The sequence below is a fragment of the Netta rufina genome (genome assembly GCF_964035555.1).
Source record: "Netta rufina genome assembly, chromosome: 8".
In the NCBI taxonomy this organism is placed as follows: domain Eukaryota; kingdom Metazoa; phylum Chordata; class Aves; order Anseriformes; family Anatidae; genus Netta; species Netta rufina.
In genome coordinates this window covers 16,602,137-16,617,559 of record NC_140131.1, presented here as the reverse complement: position 1 = coordinate 16,617,559, position 15,423 = coordinate 16,602,137, and the positions used below count along the sequence as shown (strand labels likewise).

The 15,423-nt window shown below is 47.0% G+C and overlaps 1 protein-coding gene across 1 annotated transcript in view; it reads left to right on the top strand.

Annotated features, from left to right (window-relative positions):
* Positions 1–4,949: 4,949 nt before the first annotated feature.
* The window catches only part of COLGALT2 (collagen beta(1-O)galactosyltransferase 2), a gene marked incomplete at its 5' end in the record, with an annotated part of 52,146 nt that continues 41,672 nt past the window's right edge, over positions 4,950–15,423 (top strand). Inside the window, one exon of the mRNA XM_084290742.1 lies at positions 4,950–5,200. Coding sequence (XP_084146868.1) covers positions 4,950–5,200 — 251 coding nt within the window. The remainder of the gene's footprint in view (positions 5,201–15,423) is intronic.

The following is a 15,423-nucleotide window of genomic DNA, read 5'->3' as shown; positions in this document are numbered from 1 at the left end:
CAAGTATACCTGCATGTATACAGCTACTGGTCTGGCTTATCAGCTCTATCTGTCTTGGTGCCTCTTTTGATAAATTCAGACACTGGTTTAAATGAAGTCAGGTCTGTGTCTTACAGCATTGTGAATAGCTTCGAGCTGGTGTCCATGCACAAAAAAAGCTATGCACTATTTAACAGATACCTAGAGCATATTGTTGTAACAGCAGATGAGCGACTGCAAAATCCTTCCTAGTGCACTGTGATTGTTCTTAATCGGGCTACACCAAGGAAAATCTGGCTGACATTGAAAACAGGCTGACAACTACACTGATGAGAGGAAACTTTGAGTATAATCTTGAGATGATCAAATCGATACAGGGCCTAGCAAAAAATCAACAGTCTTCAACCCATCTTCACAGAATCACAGAATTGTCTAGGTTGGAAGAGACCTCAAGATCATTGAGTCCAACCCTGACCTAACAGTAACAAGTCCTCCACTAAACTATATTGTTAAGTTCAACATCTAAACGTCTTTTAAAGACCTCCAGGGATGGTGACTCCACCACTTCCCTGGGCAGCCCATTCCAATGCCTCACAACCCTCTCAGTAAAGAAGTTCTTCCTCATATCCAACCTAAAACACCCCTGGCGCAACTTTACCCTGTTCCCCCTCATCCTGTCACCAGGCACATGGGAGAATAGACCAACCCCCAACTCTCTACAGCCTCCTTTAATGTATTTATAAAGAGCGATAAGGTTGTCACTGAGCCTTCTTTTCTCCAGGCTGAACAATCCCAGCTCCCTCAGCTGCTCCTCGTAGGACTTGTTCTCCAGACCCCTCACCAGCTTTGTCACCCTTCTCTGGACTCTTTTGAGCACCTCGATGTCCTTCTTGTAGTGAGGGGCCCAAAACTGAACACAGTACTCGAGGTGTGGCCTCACCAGAGCTGAGTACAGGGGGACAATCTAGACCTGCTGGCCACACTGCTTCTTATGCAAGCCAGGATGCCATTGGCCTTCTTGGCCACCTGAGCACACTGCTGGCTCATATTCAGCCAACTATCCACCAATACTCCCAGGTCCTTCTCTGCCTGGCAGCTTTCCAACCACTCTTCTCCCAGCCTGTAGCTCTGCTTGGGGTTGTTGTGCCCCAGGTGCAGGACCCGGCACTTGGCCTTGTTGAACTTCATGCAGTTGACCTCAGCCCATCGGTGCAGCCTATCCAGATCCTCCTGCAGAGCCTTCCTACCCTCGAGCAGATCGACACACGCACCTAACTTGGTGTCATCTGCGAACTTACTGAGGGTACACTTGATCCCCTCATCCAGATCATCGATAAAGATATTAAAGAGGACTGTCCCCAGTACCAAGCCCTGGGGGACGCCACTAGTGACCGGCCTCCAGCTGGATTTGACTCCGGTCACCACAACTCTTTCGGCCTGGCTATCCAGCCAGTTTCTAACCCAACAAAGCGTGCGCCAGTCCAAGCCACGAGCAGACAGTTTCTTGAGGAGAATGCTGTGGGAAATGGTGTCAAAAGCCTTGCTGAAGTCAAGGTAGACCACATCCACAGCCTTTCCCTTGTCCACCAAGCGTGTCACTTTGTCATAGAAGGAGATCAGGTTCGTCAAGCAGGACCTGCCTTTCATAAACCCATGCTGACTGGGCCTGATCGCCTGGTTGCCCTGTAAGTGCCGCGTGATGACACTCACAATAATCTGCTTCATGAGTTTCTCTGGCACTGAGGTCAAACTGACAGGCCCATAGTTTCCCAGATCTACCCTCCAGCCCTTCTTGTAGATGAGTGTCACGTTTGCTAGCCACCAGTCGACTGGAACCTCCCCCGATAGCCAGGACTGTTGATAAATGAAGGTATGCAGCTTGGCCAGCTCCTCCGCCAGTTCTCTCAGTATCCTCAGGTGGATCCCATCTGGCCCCATCGACTTGCGTACATCCAAGTGCCGTAGCAGGTCACCAACCATTTCTTCATGGATAGTGAGGGCCATATTCTGCTCCCTATCCCCTTCCACCAGTTCAGGGTGCTAGGTATCCAGAGAGCAACTGGTCTTGCTGCTAAAGACTGAGGTGAAGAAGGCATTAAGCACCTCTGCCTTTTCCTCATCTTTTGTAACTAAGTTCCCCCCTGCATCCAGTAAAGGCCGGAAATTCTCCTTAGTCCTCCATTTTGCATTAATGTATTTGTAAAAACATTTTTGGTGTCTTTGATGGCAGCAGCCAGATGGAGCTCCAGATGAGCTTTGGCCTTTCTAATTATGTCCCAGCACTGCCTCACAACATCCTTATAGTCCTCCTGAGTGGCCTGCCCTCTTTTCCAAAGATTGTAAACCCTCTTTTTCCTCCTAAGCTCAAGCCACAACTCTCTGTTCAGCCAGGCCAGTTTTCTTCCCTGCCAGCTTGTCTTTGGGCACGTGGGGACAGACCGCTCCTTCGCCATTAAGATTTCCCTCTTGAAGAGCGCCCAGCCTTCCTGGACTCCTCTGCCCTTCAGAACCGCCTCCCAAGGGACTCTACCAACCAGTGTCCTGAACAGTTCAAAGCCGGCCCTCCAGAAGTCCAATACAGTGGACTGGTCCCCTTCCTGGTCCCCTTCCTGGTCCCCTGGACCCCTTACTGGTCCCCTTCCTGGCTTCTCCGAGAACGGAGAACTCTACCATTTCATTTTCACTCTGCCCAAGACAGTTTCCAACCACCACATCTCCCACCAGTCCTTCTGTGTTCGTGAAGAGAGCGCACTGTGCCTGGTGGAGACCATTGCAGCTTAGCTAGCCGTAGACCACCGTTAGAGGAGGTGTTCGTATGGGCGGGGGGGAATGCGCTGCCCTGCCTGCACGAACTGCCACGCCCTCCTTTCTGCCGCGCCACGCCCTGTTTGCCCGTCCTGGTCGCTCGCGCTCCCTAGGGGCAGCTTTTGAACGGCCGGGGCGGGGGCGCTGCCGGTTACGCCTCGCCTCGTTCTCGCCCCGTTCACCTCCCTCGCGAGGGCTGCCGGGTCCTGGCGGCTCCCTCGACTGGACTCGGTGCCGGGAAAATTAGCCGTGCCTGTCCGATACCCTGCTCCGCTGCAGAACGCGTCTGCCCTGGAGCCGATCGCCTCGGCAAGTTATCTTAGTACATTTTAATCATTAATTCTAGAAGCAAAGCATCAATGAAAAGAAATCAGTATGTATCAAGAACATGAATTGGTTTGTGGCTCGTAGCCACACAAAGACATATTGGAACCAATCTTACTCAAGAAGTTTGGAGGAGGTTGGCCTCTCCAAAAAGCATAGGTTTACCCAACATTCAGTTCCCTGGGCACAAAATTCAAAGTAGAAATTCCAGACTCTGAGGCTTTCATGGAAGAGTTGGCAATGGTGGGCTTAGTTGTCTGCTTGGAAAAGAATTGGATGGGTTTGAGACCTCTGAGGTGACAACGCAAGTGAAAGAAAAACTTGTCTGTAGATTCTTCTAGGCGTGTATACATGCTGTGCTTTGTTAGAAATATCTTTTTAGTGCTGGGTTGGAAAAAAAGTCTGAATCAGAAGAAAGTTGCCTCAGAGAATTTGTTACCTGCCTCGCTGAGGGAGTATGCTGCTGCTGGAGACAGTTCCCACTGCTGGACTGTTCTTGTTTGGTCTGGATATTTAGAGGAGACTGAGACAAATGTCCTAAAAAGTATTTATGTGAGGCTTCTAGAAAAAGCTGTTTCTTCTCCAGAAGCTAGAATAGTTCACCACAGGGCGGTAATTGTTCTGTCACAGCAAGACTGGGTCTTGGTTTATAAAAAAAAACCACAGGATACAACTTTGGCTACTAATAACTTAAAAGTGTATACATATGTATACAGTGTGGAATCGCCTGGCTCCTGAAAAGCCCTAATCACTTTGTGCAGACTACAGCACTGACTCTTCTATTTGATTAATGAATCTGAGCATAAAAGCAACATGTGGCAAATGAGCCATGAAAGCCTCATTAATGTATTGCTCTAGAAGGACAATTATAAAGGTGTTGTGAAGGGCAAGCAGGTAGAATAGATTCTCCTTAATTGTTCAGGAGGACACTTACAAATTGCAGAAGCTTCCTGAATTTTAGTGCTGCTGTTGTGACCTCTGGAGATTCTTGATTAAAGTTCAGCTTTCCTAGAGTGATCCTTTCTGCGTGTGGGTGATGAAAAACGTTCTATAAACCAAGAGCAGTGCAGACATGAGTTAGCCGTATGCTACCTGGGCAGCAGACCTTTCACAACGAGGCAATGGATAATTAATGGACAGTTATTTGTTTGCTGGATGTTTCCTGCCGTTTGAGTCTTGTGGGCACACTTGCAGCAGCGCTGCCCGCCCGGGTTGGCTCTGTTCGGCTCAGGAGCACTGGCTGCGCACAGCAGGGCCCAGAGCCACCGCGCTGGGGCCCTTAGAGTTAACGAAGGATTTCATCTCAAAAAGGGTTTAACATGCCCAAATCCTATTAACTTCTAAGAGCGCTGTGATTATTATGCCTCTTTTAAGACGACGGCGAAATGATTTTAATTACCGTAACGTGTTTTATATATGTTGAAGCGTCACCTGCCCCTTAGCAGCAACGCTCTCCCCGTGCGCGGGAGCGGCTGCGTGGCGGGCGTCCATGCGCTCCGGGGCGCACCTTCACCCTCCCCACTGCAGCCCGGGCGGCCGCGCTCCTGCCCCTCCTGCAGCTGGTGGGCGCCGGCCAGAGCCCCGGGCACCTCAGGGACGGCGGGGAGAGACCCGGCCGGGCGCTGCTTTCGCGTTTCTTTCAGCTCCAGCCCAGGCTCCCCGCCGAGCCCCCGCTGCCCGATACCGGCGCCTTTCGCCGCTCCGCCCGGCGGCCGGCCGGGGGCGTGCCGAGCCGTGCCGAGCCGCTCGGAGCCGTGCCGAGCCGTGCTGCCCACAAAGGCCGGCTTTGGGGGCGCCGGGCCGGCAGCGCTCCTCCCCGCGGCTCTGCTCTGGCACCCATCATGGCTCCGTGCGCCCCCCGTCCTCTCCTCCTCGTCCTCCTGCTGCTGCCGGGCGGCTGCGGGGCCGGCCTGCCCCCGGAGCCGCCGCCGCCGCCGAGCCCGCAGCTGCAGCCCCAGCCCCTGCCCGAGTCGGCTCCGCAGAAGCCCACCGTGCTGCTGGCCATCATCGCCCGCAACGCGGCGCACGCGCTGCCCCACTTCCTCGGCTGCATCGAGAGGCTGCGCTACCCCAAGAGCAGGATCGCCCTCTGGTAAGGGGCTGCGAGCGGCCCCCCCGCTGGGATGCGGGGCGAGAGGGGCTCGAGGGGCTGGCGGCGAGGCCGTGCCTGGGAAAGGGCAGGGGACTCGGCTCAGCCCCCACCGGCCGCCCTGCCGAGCCCCCGGGGCTTGGGGACGAAGGTGGCCTGAAGCCGGGGAGCTTTCAGGTTGCCTCAAGTTATGCCAGGGGAGGTTTAGGTTGGAAATGAGGAGAAGTTTCTTCTCAGAAAGAGTGGAACGGGTTGCCCGGGGAAGTAGTGGAGTCACTGTCCCTGAGGGTGTTCAAGGAAAGGTTTGACCTGGCACTTAGGGATACGGTTTAGCGGGTGACATTGGTGGTAGGGTGCTGGTTGGACCGGATGATCTTGGAGGTCTTTTCCAACTGTAATGATCCTGTGTTTCTTTCCGTGCTTAGCTTTTGTCCAAACCTGCAGACACCAAGTACTCGCGGCTTAGTACGGAGAGCTGGGCTGCTGTTCTGCTTGCTGGCTGCTAAATGCCAGGCTATCTGGGAAGGCTGCTGGGGTCTGCCAGGGCTGCGGGGTGGATGTGTGGAGTAGGTGCTGGGGGGCATTGAAAAGAAGCATTGTTGCGAGGCTGTCCTCTGAAAGACGCATTCAAAGATGTATTCAGAAATCACAGCATGGGGGCAGCTGTGGCAATGAAGCGTGTGTTGAGATGGAGGAATTGGACCAATTTAGAAATTGGTCAGTCAGTCATTATCTGTAGGGATTAAAAAAAAAATCTTTCCCTCTTGACTTGGCATAAATGAAGGGAGCAACAGGACCTGCCTGGATGGGTCCAAAATAGTCTCATTATTTTAGGCATGGAAAGCGTGGAAATTGTGTAAAAATAAGAAATGCTGATGTAGGGCTTGATCACAAATCACCAAAATCAGTGGGGAGACTCCTGTTAACTTAGAGTAGATAAAGTGTACCTTTGCATAAAGAGATATAGGGAGCATACATACCCTCCATACACCCCCTGGTCATTCACTGACTCTGAAGTAGCATTAAGTCCGCCATTAAGTCTGCAGGACTAGATGTTTCTGCCTGTATTCCAGGAACATGCTTGTTACTTGTCCTCAGGTCCTCTATGGGTCTTTACAGAGAATTAGCGGCAGCTTTATTTATTTATTTTAAGTTTAGTGTGCACAAAAAAATGTCATGATAGTGGCACAAACATGGTGTGCTGCACAGACAAGATGGCTGTGAGTTATGAGTGGATGATTAGTAGTGGGTGAATGCAAGACTCACCTGTGTGTAGGTATGTGACCTGCTTTCATTTCTATCAGTAGGAGTTTTGCTGGTTTGGATTTCATCATATCAGATGAGGGGCAATGGAGCTGGTGAAGGGTCTAGAGGACAAGTCTTATGGGGAACTTGGGTTGTTTATCCCAGAGAAAAGGAGGCTTGGGGAGGTCTCATCACGCTTCAAAACTACCTTAAAGGAGGTGATGGTGAGATGTGGGTCGGTTTCTTCTCCCAAGCACTAAGTGCTAAGAAAAGAGGAGATGGCCTTAAGTTGCGCCAGGGGAGGTTTAGGTTGAATATTAGGAAAAATTTCTTCACTGAAAGGGTTGTGAGGCATTGATGCAGGCTGCCCAGGGAAGTGGCTGAGTCACCATTCCTGGAGGTCTTCAAAAAATGTGTAGATGTGGTGCTTAGGGATATGGTCTAGTGGTGAACATGAAAATCTTGAACTAAAGGTTGGACTGGATGATCTTGGAAGTCTTTTCCAACCTAAATGATTTCTGTGCTTCTGTAAAATATGTATGAGTAGGTATTTTCAGACCCTACATATATAGCCTGTGATTGAGCAAAGTATGCTTGCCTGATGTCTGTAAGCGTAGACCTGTTCACTAAAGCAAGGCAGATCCTGGAATGCTTCTCACTGTAGAAGTGCAGAAGTGTTTGTTTTCTTGTTTTCTTTGATTTCTTATTGACGTCTGGAAAAACATTAGCTGCCTCTACAGCTTTTAAAAGGGAGTCGTATGCCTAGGAGGACTGTGTGCAAACACAAGGAGTGGATAAACTAGAAAAACTGCTGTTGAACATGGCAGGCTTTTGAAGATCAGAATGGCTAAAATGTCATGGCACCTGAAAAGGGACTTCTGTAGGCCCTGTGAGTTGCATCAGAGGGAGAGGGAGCAGCACATGCCAGGCAGCACCAGTTCCTGGGTGAACTTTAGTCATGGTCACTTCAGCTCCCCAGTGACAGGCTTTTTCAGACCTGCTGACATTTGGGACCCACCAAGAGATAAGGCTTACAGATAATATCTGTCAAATCTCTTGAGAACAAAGGAAACAATGAAATCAACTTCTGGAAGCATATTGTGTTTCAGCCTCCGTACCTGACAGTGCTTTCAATAGCTGAATTCCAGATTTACCTGTGTCCACATGCCACAGCTTGTGGGGCTACTTAAGTTGGAGTGGCAGTGAAGTGGTGGCTGTCAAAGAGCTGCATTCCTTCACCACCACTTGTATTCCACTTAACAGTTTCTTGAGTAAGTCAGCATTTAAAAATGCCCAAATGCAGGTCTTGAGAATGAAAATTAAAAACATATATAATCTCTTTAAATTCCATATGGTCTCCGTATTGCTTGAGGGCTTAAATTCTACAGTGGATTTCTCAGACAGATCTCTTGGAGGAAGTTTTATTACTGACAGCAAAGATGGGTCAAGAGACAGTGAATGAGTTTGAAGCAGACACTGAATTTTCTGTAAGCATCCTGTGTCAGTAAGTCTCAATCCTTGTTAGCCTGATACCAAATGAGGGGCGCATGCTGAACAGTCCTGTACTCCCTTCTTCCCTTCGGTCTTAATTCTGACTTGTTCAGTGTCTGCAGTTGTGAGGAAGAACTTGCTGGCCACATGCATCCTAATGCATTGAGCAGGCCATTTGGTCTGGGGCCAACTGGCATGTTGTGTCACTGGTCCGCTCAGTTAAATGCTTCCTTCCTTCCCCCTCTCAGAGTCAGAAGGTCTGTTGGGAATGGTCCCTAGTCTGCCTTAACCCCAGCAGACCCTGTCTTGTGGAGACTGGTTGACACCAGCCAGGGCTGTCTTAGTGCCTCAGTGGTGGGGACCTCTGTGAAGTGCTCAGGTCTTTGATCAGGCCTCGCTTAGTCTGCACTGCCCACAGCCTGTCTGGAGTCCTGGTGCTGACCACCCGGGCTGGGACCTGCCCAGTCCCCGCCTTGGCAGCAGCAGCCCGCTCCCCAGACAGGCCAAATCCCGGAGGCTGCCTCAGGCTCACCCTGGGGGTGGCAGCGGGGGCCTCCTGCAGCCCTCCCGTCAGGTGCCTGCCAAAAGCCCAGGCAGTGCTGGGCTCCCCAGTGCGTGGCACCACAAGAAGCAGGCCAGAGACCTGTGGCACTGGAGAGTGCTCAGGAAAACAAGGCTCTTGGATCCAAATCAGTCTGTTTTTTTTGGCTGGGGGGTGTTCTAATATGCTCCCGGTGTGCGTGCAGTTGGCATGTTTACTGGGGTGGGCCAAGTCAGCGACGTTGTGCTCAATCCAGCCTAGCCGCGTAGGAGACTGGGGCATGTTCTGGAGACTTGCTGCAATCTTGCACTGGGGTCAGAGGAGAGCTGCAGAGGGAGGGAAGAGTGTTTCTCTGTCTTGGACAAGAATGACCAAGAAGCTACACAGTGGGCATGCCACAACCCCTCTTTTAGGTGGTTTGGGGTGTTTTTCCTGTTTTGAACAGTAGCAGTGCAGAGATTTGTTTAATTATTGAGCTCCACTTAGTTAAGGAGCACCCTGGCTGTAGTAAGCAAATTAAAAGTGTGTGTATTCAGCAGTTTATCATGTCAGTTTACACTTTTCCTTACCCCCAGATTAGGTGACAGTGTAGCAAAGAAAATTGTCTGTAATTCCATCTTTAAATACTTGTTCATTTTGGGCCTTCTGCCGTCTCATCTTTCACTAACCTGGGGATTAAGTACCTACCTAAATGAGTTAGTTCTTAGAAGCAATAATTAGGTTCTTTTGTGCTTGAAAATCTGTGCCTGCCTTGCTGATTAGAACATGCTTATACTTCAGAAATGAAAACAAGAGCCATAGTTCAGATGGTGGGAGCTGGGAGAGAGCCTGGATGATAGAGTGATGGATGTTCTGTAACTGTTCCCAGTGAGCGAATGGTTTAGACTTAAAGGAGCTAGTTGTAGCCAAATATAGAAACTGATGAGATCACTACAGTAATGATAACTTTCATAATTATACATCATTAGTCTACAACTAGCTCATGATACTATAGCTAAGTATTTTCTTGTTCTTCAACAAGTTACTTTTAACTGTGAGGAGTTCTATGTGAAGCCACTTTCTGGTGAGAGGCAGAGATCATTGGAGACCTTAATGGTGTTATTACTCACTGGAAAGCATTGGCTTTCAAATGTGCTGTGTTTTCTGTGCTTGTGTCTGTTTGTGCAACAAGGCCACACTTACCTTTACGGCCAGTATCAATCCCTCAGGAATGCTGAAGTTTTGGTCCCTGGCTCTGTGTGCATTTCTTCTGTCCACCCGTCTGGTACCTAGTTACAAATAGCTCACCTGTGCTGTGCCTTGCACATCACAATATTAAAACTGAAGTTTTAGAAATCAAATTGACTTTTCACTTGGTTTGCAATTTAAACCTACTGGATTTAGTTTCCCATTCATGTTTGTAGATTTTTTTTTTTTTTAATAGATAGCTTTAATAGCATAGTCATAGGGGGTGATTATTGTGTTGTGCAGGATGTCATGTCGAGTTTTTCCCCCAAAAAGCTTGCACTTAAGTTGCAACATCAAAAGAAAAACTGGGAGTAAAATGCTTTTAATTCCTAGCTGGGGAAATGAGGGAAGAAAGGTTAGGTAACCTGTACAAGATTCTTGGATCTGTGAGGACCAGAGACAGTATTCAAAGTTGACATTTCTTGAAACTTCTTTCTTAGTGAGGTCATTTTTATACTTCAGTCCTGTAAATTTATGTAAGAAATGGAAAATCAGGGAAGACTGAAGAAATGATCCTATCCCAATATCCACAGAAACTTTTTTTGTCCTTTGGGTCTGCCTCCCTCGTATAAGTCTTGGCAAGCTTACACAAATGACATCATAAAATCCTTCAATGGAAGCATGTGAAGGGAAGCTGAAAATGACTGCTGTGCCTAACCGAGGTCTGCACAGCAAGACTTTGCTACTCTTCAGCAAAATACTTTGCAGTGCTGCAGAGAAATGTTACAATAAGCATCAGCTGTGTGATGGCAAACATTTGCTGGATAGCAGCAGTTTCTGTATTATTTTTTTCCCACTGTGCTCTTAAATTGCCAGATCATGATGCCTCTGATTGTGTTAAAGAACATTGTGAACCACATCTTTTATTGGGGTCTACTAGACGTGAATTTGAATACTGGGATCTTACATAAAATTAATAACGAGCCCTCTTGGGAAAGAGGGAGGGAATTGTAACACAAAAATGACATCTTGAAATGCATAAACATTCTGTGAAACTAGTTAATACAGTGTGTTTGTGTTTATTTTTGGTTTTGGTCTAAATTCTGCATACTTTGTGTCTTTGAAAATGAGAGTTTGTTATCAGCTGTTGCTTTTTATTATAAGCTTTTCCGTGCTTTCAAAGGTCAGGGATTTATTTATTTATTTATTTTAAATGTACAAAGTAGGAATGAAAAGACCTCAAAGAGTCATCTAGTTGATTGCTGCCCAGGGCAGGATCTCACATTATGCCTTGTCTGTCAAGCTGGCTCTGAAGTTCCCTGTAATGGGGATTTTTTGTCTAGGAAGGCTGCAGACTGTCAGGGTTTTGTACTGTCATGTCTTCTGAAGTCTGTGCAGTGTGGGAGAAGTGGGAGGCAGCTGTGGGAGTGTTGGTGAACCAGCTGCAACCAATGTTGGCTGTAAAGTGCTGGAGTTAATTCTTTCTTTAGAAAAAAAGAAAAATTTCATTTGTGCACTTCCGCCATACAAGCTATTTCACCTCCTTAACTTCTGGTGAATCTGAAAGTATGGATCAGTTAGGAACGATCTGGATGAAGTCTGCCCAGTTCCTGCTGTCCTCCTCCAACTATGAGGACAAACACCTCTTCCCTTTTGCATTGCTCCACCAGCTGGAGCCGGGTCCCTAGGCTGATGTGCAGTTAAGGTTGGAAGGTGCCTGTGGAGGTAGGTCATCTAGTCCCAACTCCTGCTCAAAGCAGGCTCACCTGGAGCAGGCTGCCTAGTAGCATTTCATTTCAAGTGCTGAGTATCTCCAGGGATGGAGACTCCACAATCTCTGGGCAACCTGTTCCAGAGAGCTAAGCACTAGCAAGAAGCGTCTTGGAAATTTTTATCAGGTGAGAGTGGGTCTAGGAGGGTAGCAGACCTTGGGAGGAAAGACAAACTTGCATGTAGACTGTTGCTCCAGTAGATTTTTTTTCCCCCTTTTGCTTGTTCTTTCTGCTCCATTAAGCATGGCTACTTTTCAGAATGGTGCCAGATCTCTTCTTCAGAAGTCTGAAAGAGGGCAGCAGGGCAGCTACCCTGTTCCTCATCAGGATGAATCCCTGAGGCATATCTAAGGCATTTTTTAACTTTTATGTAAAGTACCACAGCACCTGCAGTTATTTATCTGAATCCCCTGAGACTGAAAGCCTTCATGTACTGGGTCAGGATTTTCTAAAAATAGATCAGAGATACACATGGTGTGCAGAGCACTGGGAGCTGCACTCGCTGTCATTCCTCAGTTGCTTGGGACACCCAGAAAGGCCATCTGGGCTATGGGAGCAAGGCAGGACCAAGATGGGTGAGTGCAGGGTACTGTGTCTGTCAGAACCTGGTATTTCCTTCCTGTGGGACGATGGCTCAGACTTAGTGTTATTTCAACCTATTTGCGTGCATTTCATTTCCTTTATTTTAATGATGCATAGCTCATGCTGCTTATGTTTTTAGCTTCATCTTCAAAGGTGGATTAGGGCTAATGGGGCCCACATGCATCAAAATTTCAGGCTGAAGAAAAGAGAAAAAAATTGTTAGTATTTTCCACATCTGCCAAAATGCCCAGCTTCTCCAGACAATCATGTGGCACTGCTAACAGGCCCATCAGTAAAGAAAAAGGACATTTTTAAAAATGGAAATGCACTGTTTGCTTCATATAGCACAATAATCCAGTTTCTAAACACTGAAATAATTGCTTTTGGAGTTTGTGTGTTCGTTTATGTATATAAATAAAATAAAAGTTCCCAAGCTTGAAGTAATGGGACCAGAGTACCACTGTTACTGTAGAATGACTCTAGTTTTCTTCTTGGGAAGTTAGCAGGGGCCCTAGCATGTAAGTGGCAATTTGAACTTCTGCTGGCTGACTAGAATTGATACGTGCTTTCATATGGGGTTTAGTTGCCCCTGTTTTCTGAGTACCACTTTGGTTGTGATAATGTTTGATAATGTAATGTAACATGTTGATCTCCATCTAGGCAGATGTGGCACTGCTAAGTAAGTGGCTTAATGAGACTGCAGTAGGAGTTTCACTGCAGAGGGCCTGAGTTGTGCTCAGGCACTTTCTTTGAGAGGGGATTCAGGAATGAAAGCTGGTATGTCACCAGTTATTTACATGATCAGTATGTCTTCCCCACTTAACTAATACGTTACTCTGCCATCAGGTAAAATGGCATAAAAAATGAGAATGTTATTTTGGGATTGGAATATGTTTTTGCCAAAATCTGTCCATGCTCTTTTGCAGGGACTTTTCAAATGCTAGAAGTGCTGAAGGTGTCTGCTTCAGTGTTGTTCCTATTGCCCATGTGGATGTGGTACATGAAATCGAACAGGTTTCTAACTTCATTTTTTGTTTTGCCTATATGTGCTGGTAGGAATAATATATCTCGTCATAAGCATAAGCAGATCCTGAACTGGACCAGAAAATACATTAAACTTGGAACTGTCCTACATGGTCGCTAGGACTTACAAGGATCTAAACTCATGCTTAAGCAGAAGACAGGGAGTCCATGGAAACCGAAATGCCCTGGCAGGGCTCACAAGAACTCTTTCACGTTGAAAGACTTTAGTTCCAAAAGAAATTGATTTTCCAATCTCCCTTCTTTCTTAAAGGATTGTTTACTTATTTTTGCTCTTTGATCCCTCTGCAGGGAGAAAGTTATGCATGGCTGCAGAACGGTTTGAATTTTTCCCACTGGCAAACTAGGTTGCATTAACTGTGATGTGTTGGTTTGCCTTGAAGCTGATAGCAGGTGGCTCTCTTTTGTTAGCAGATCAGAATCTTCTTGTGGCCGCTGGCTCAACAGCTGCTCCTGAGAGAGAGAACTGCACTGAGCCTTTGGGAGTAGCCTAGGAATTTAGAGCTGTCGTTTGCGTTATTTCCTCAGTGTTTTCAATCGTTCCTGTCCTTAAAAGGTACTTAACAAAATTGGAGGAAAAGGCTGGTTTCCAGCACTTATACTTTGAACTGCTAATAATGACATGGATGTTAAACTCTGCCAAATGCAAGCACTGATTTTTTTTTTCCCGTTTATTAGTTTGAAGCCATGAATTATTCCCCACCAGACTTCAGCCAAACAAACTTAAGTTCCTGTAGTCAGACAAGTAAGTGTTGTTAGTCAAAACAAAAACAAAATTGTGTTGTTAGTCAAAAGCCACCTTGTAGCAGTCCTAGAAAGAGATTAACTCGGAAGCTTGAGTTTTAGGCAACCAGAAGGGGTAGTGAGAAATTTTTTGTTCCTCTAGTTGCTCTGAGAAACATGAAATAGGAAGTCTTGCTAAGGTTAACGATAGCAGCAGGGCTCTTCTCTCTCCTTTAATTATCGGCACTTAAACAGTTTATGGAAGGATGTAGGGATATTAAGTCAGCCTTGCATCTAAAATAAATCAATGTGTTTAAGTGAGATTAAAAACTCTTTGGAGAGGAGCCAATGTGGGTTTTTTGGTTCTTTTTCTTTTTTTTTAATGTTTGCTGCAAAGAAGAGCACAGGTGCAGAGTGTTGACCTCAGCTGCACTGAGTTGGGCTGCTGTAGCTAGTTAGCTGTTTTCCCTGATGAGTGCTGGAGTGTGGTCCTTGGCTGCCTCATCTCGCGTCCTGCCAGCAGGGAAGTGACTGTTTGGGGGAGTTATGCCTCCCAGCTGCAGCTCTGTGTGAGAAGATAAATAAATTCTTCAGCAACAACACAGCCCCTGGAGAGGCATGGTGGAGGCACAGGCAGGTGTACTGATACAGTAATACACTGGGGTGCCTGCTTTCAGAGCTGTTTCAGGTGTGAAATCCCACCATCCTGTCATTTAGCTGCAGATTAGCTACTCAGGGGAGTTTCAGCATTGGGATGCATATTAATGCTTTTAACTCCCCAAGAGGTTTAATGAGGAATGTGTGTTTGCTCTCAAAAATTCGTCTGAAATTATTAGTGTCCATTCCTGTAGTCTAACAAGAATTTGTAACTGATGCCATAATCCGTAAAGGCAGTGACAAAAAATGATCTGAAGAGAAGTGAGAAGCACAGCAGTTATGTGTACAAGTCACTGCAGGGATCCTAAAAAAAAAAGGGGAATAGTGAAGGATGAAGAGTCAGGGTAGGAACTATGTGTCTAGGGCAAAGGCTTACGTTTGTGGTTTGGAAAACAACAGAAGTCGTACTATTGCTCTTTTCTGCACACTGTGAGGTTAAAAAGAGTACTGGTGTCTTCAGGAACTGATGGCCCATGTTTTATTTTCCATTAATTCTTGTCTAGGATTGTCTGGAAAGATGACATGAAAGGCTGTGGTTGTTCCATCATTTTAGATCAACCACAGTGATCAGAAGGGGTTAGAGCTGAGGCTGCAGTTAGCACTTGGGAGAAAAAGTTCCAAGCACTCACTGTTTTAGAAAACTGCTGCTGTTAAGGACCAAAGTATTTGCCTTATGTTAATATAGTATTGATTCCCTATGCAGAACTGGAAAAGTCACAAAAACAGAGGGGGGTAAAGTTGAGATTTTATGCAGAAATCTCTGCTGCTAATGAGCAGTGGGGTGAGGAGCTTGAATTCTCTTACTGTGAGATGGAATGGGACCTGTGTTTAGACTTTTTTTTTTTTTTTTTTTTTTTTTTTTTTTTACTTCAGAAGCATGTTTATTGCTAATTGTGCCAGGCCCACAGTTTTCAGGAGGAGGCAGTTGCCTTGTGGGCATGGTACCTTACTCTCTATTTTACTTGAGAGATTGGTCTCCTCTGTACGAGTAGGATTGGGAGTAGGTC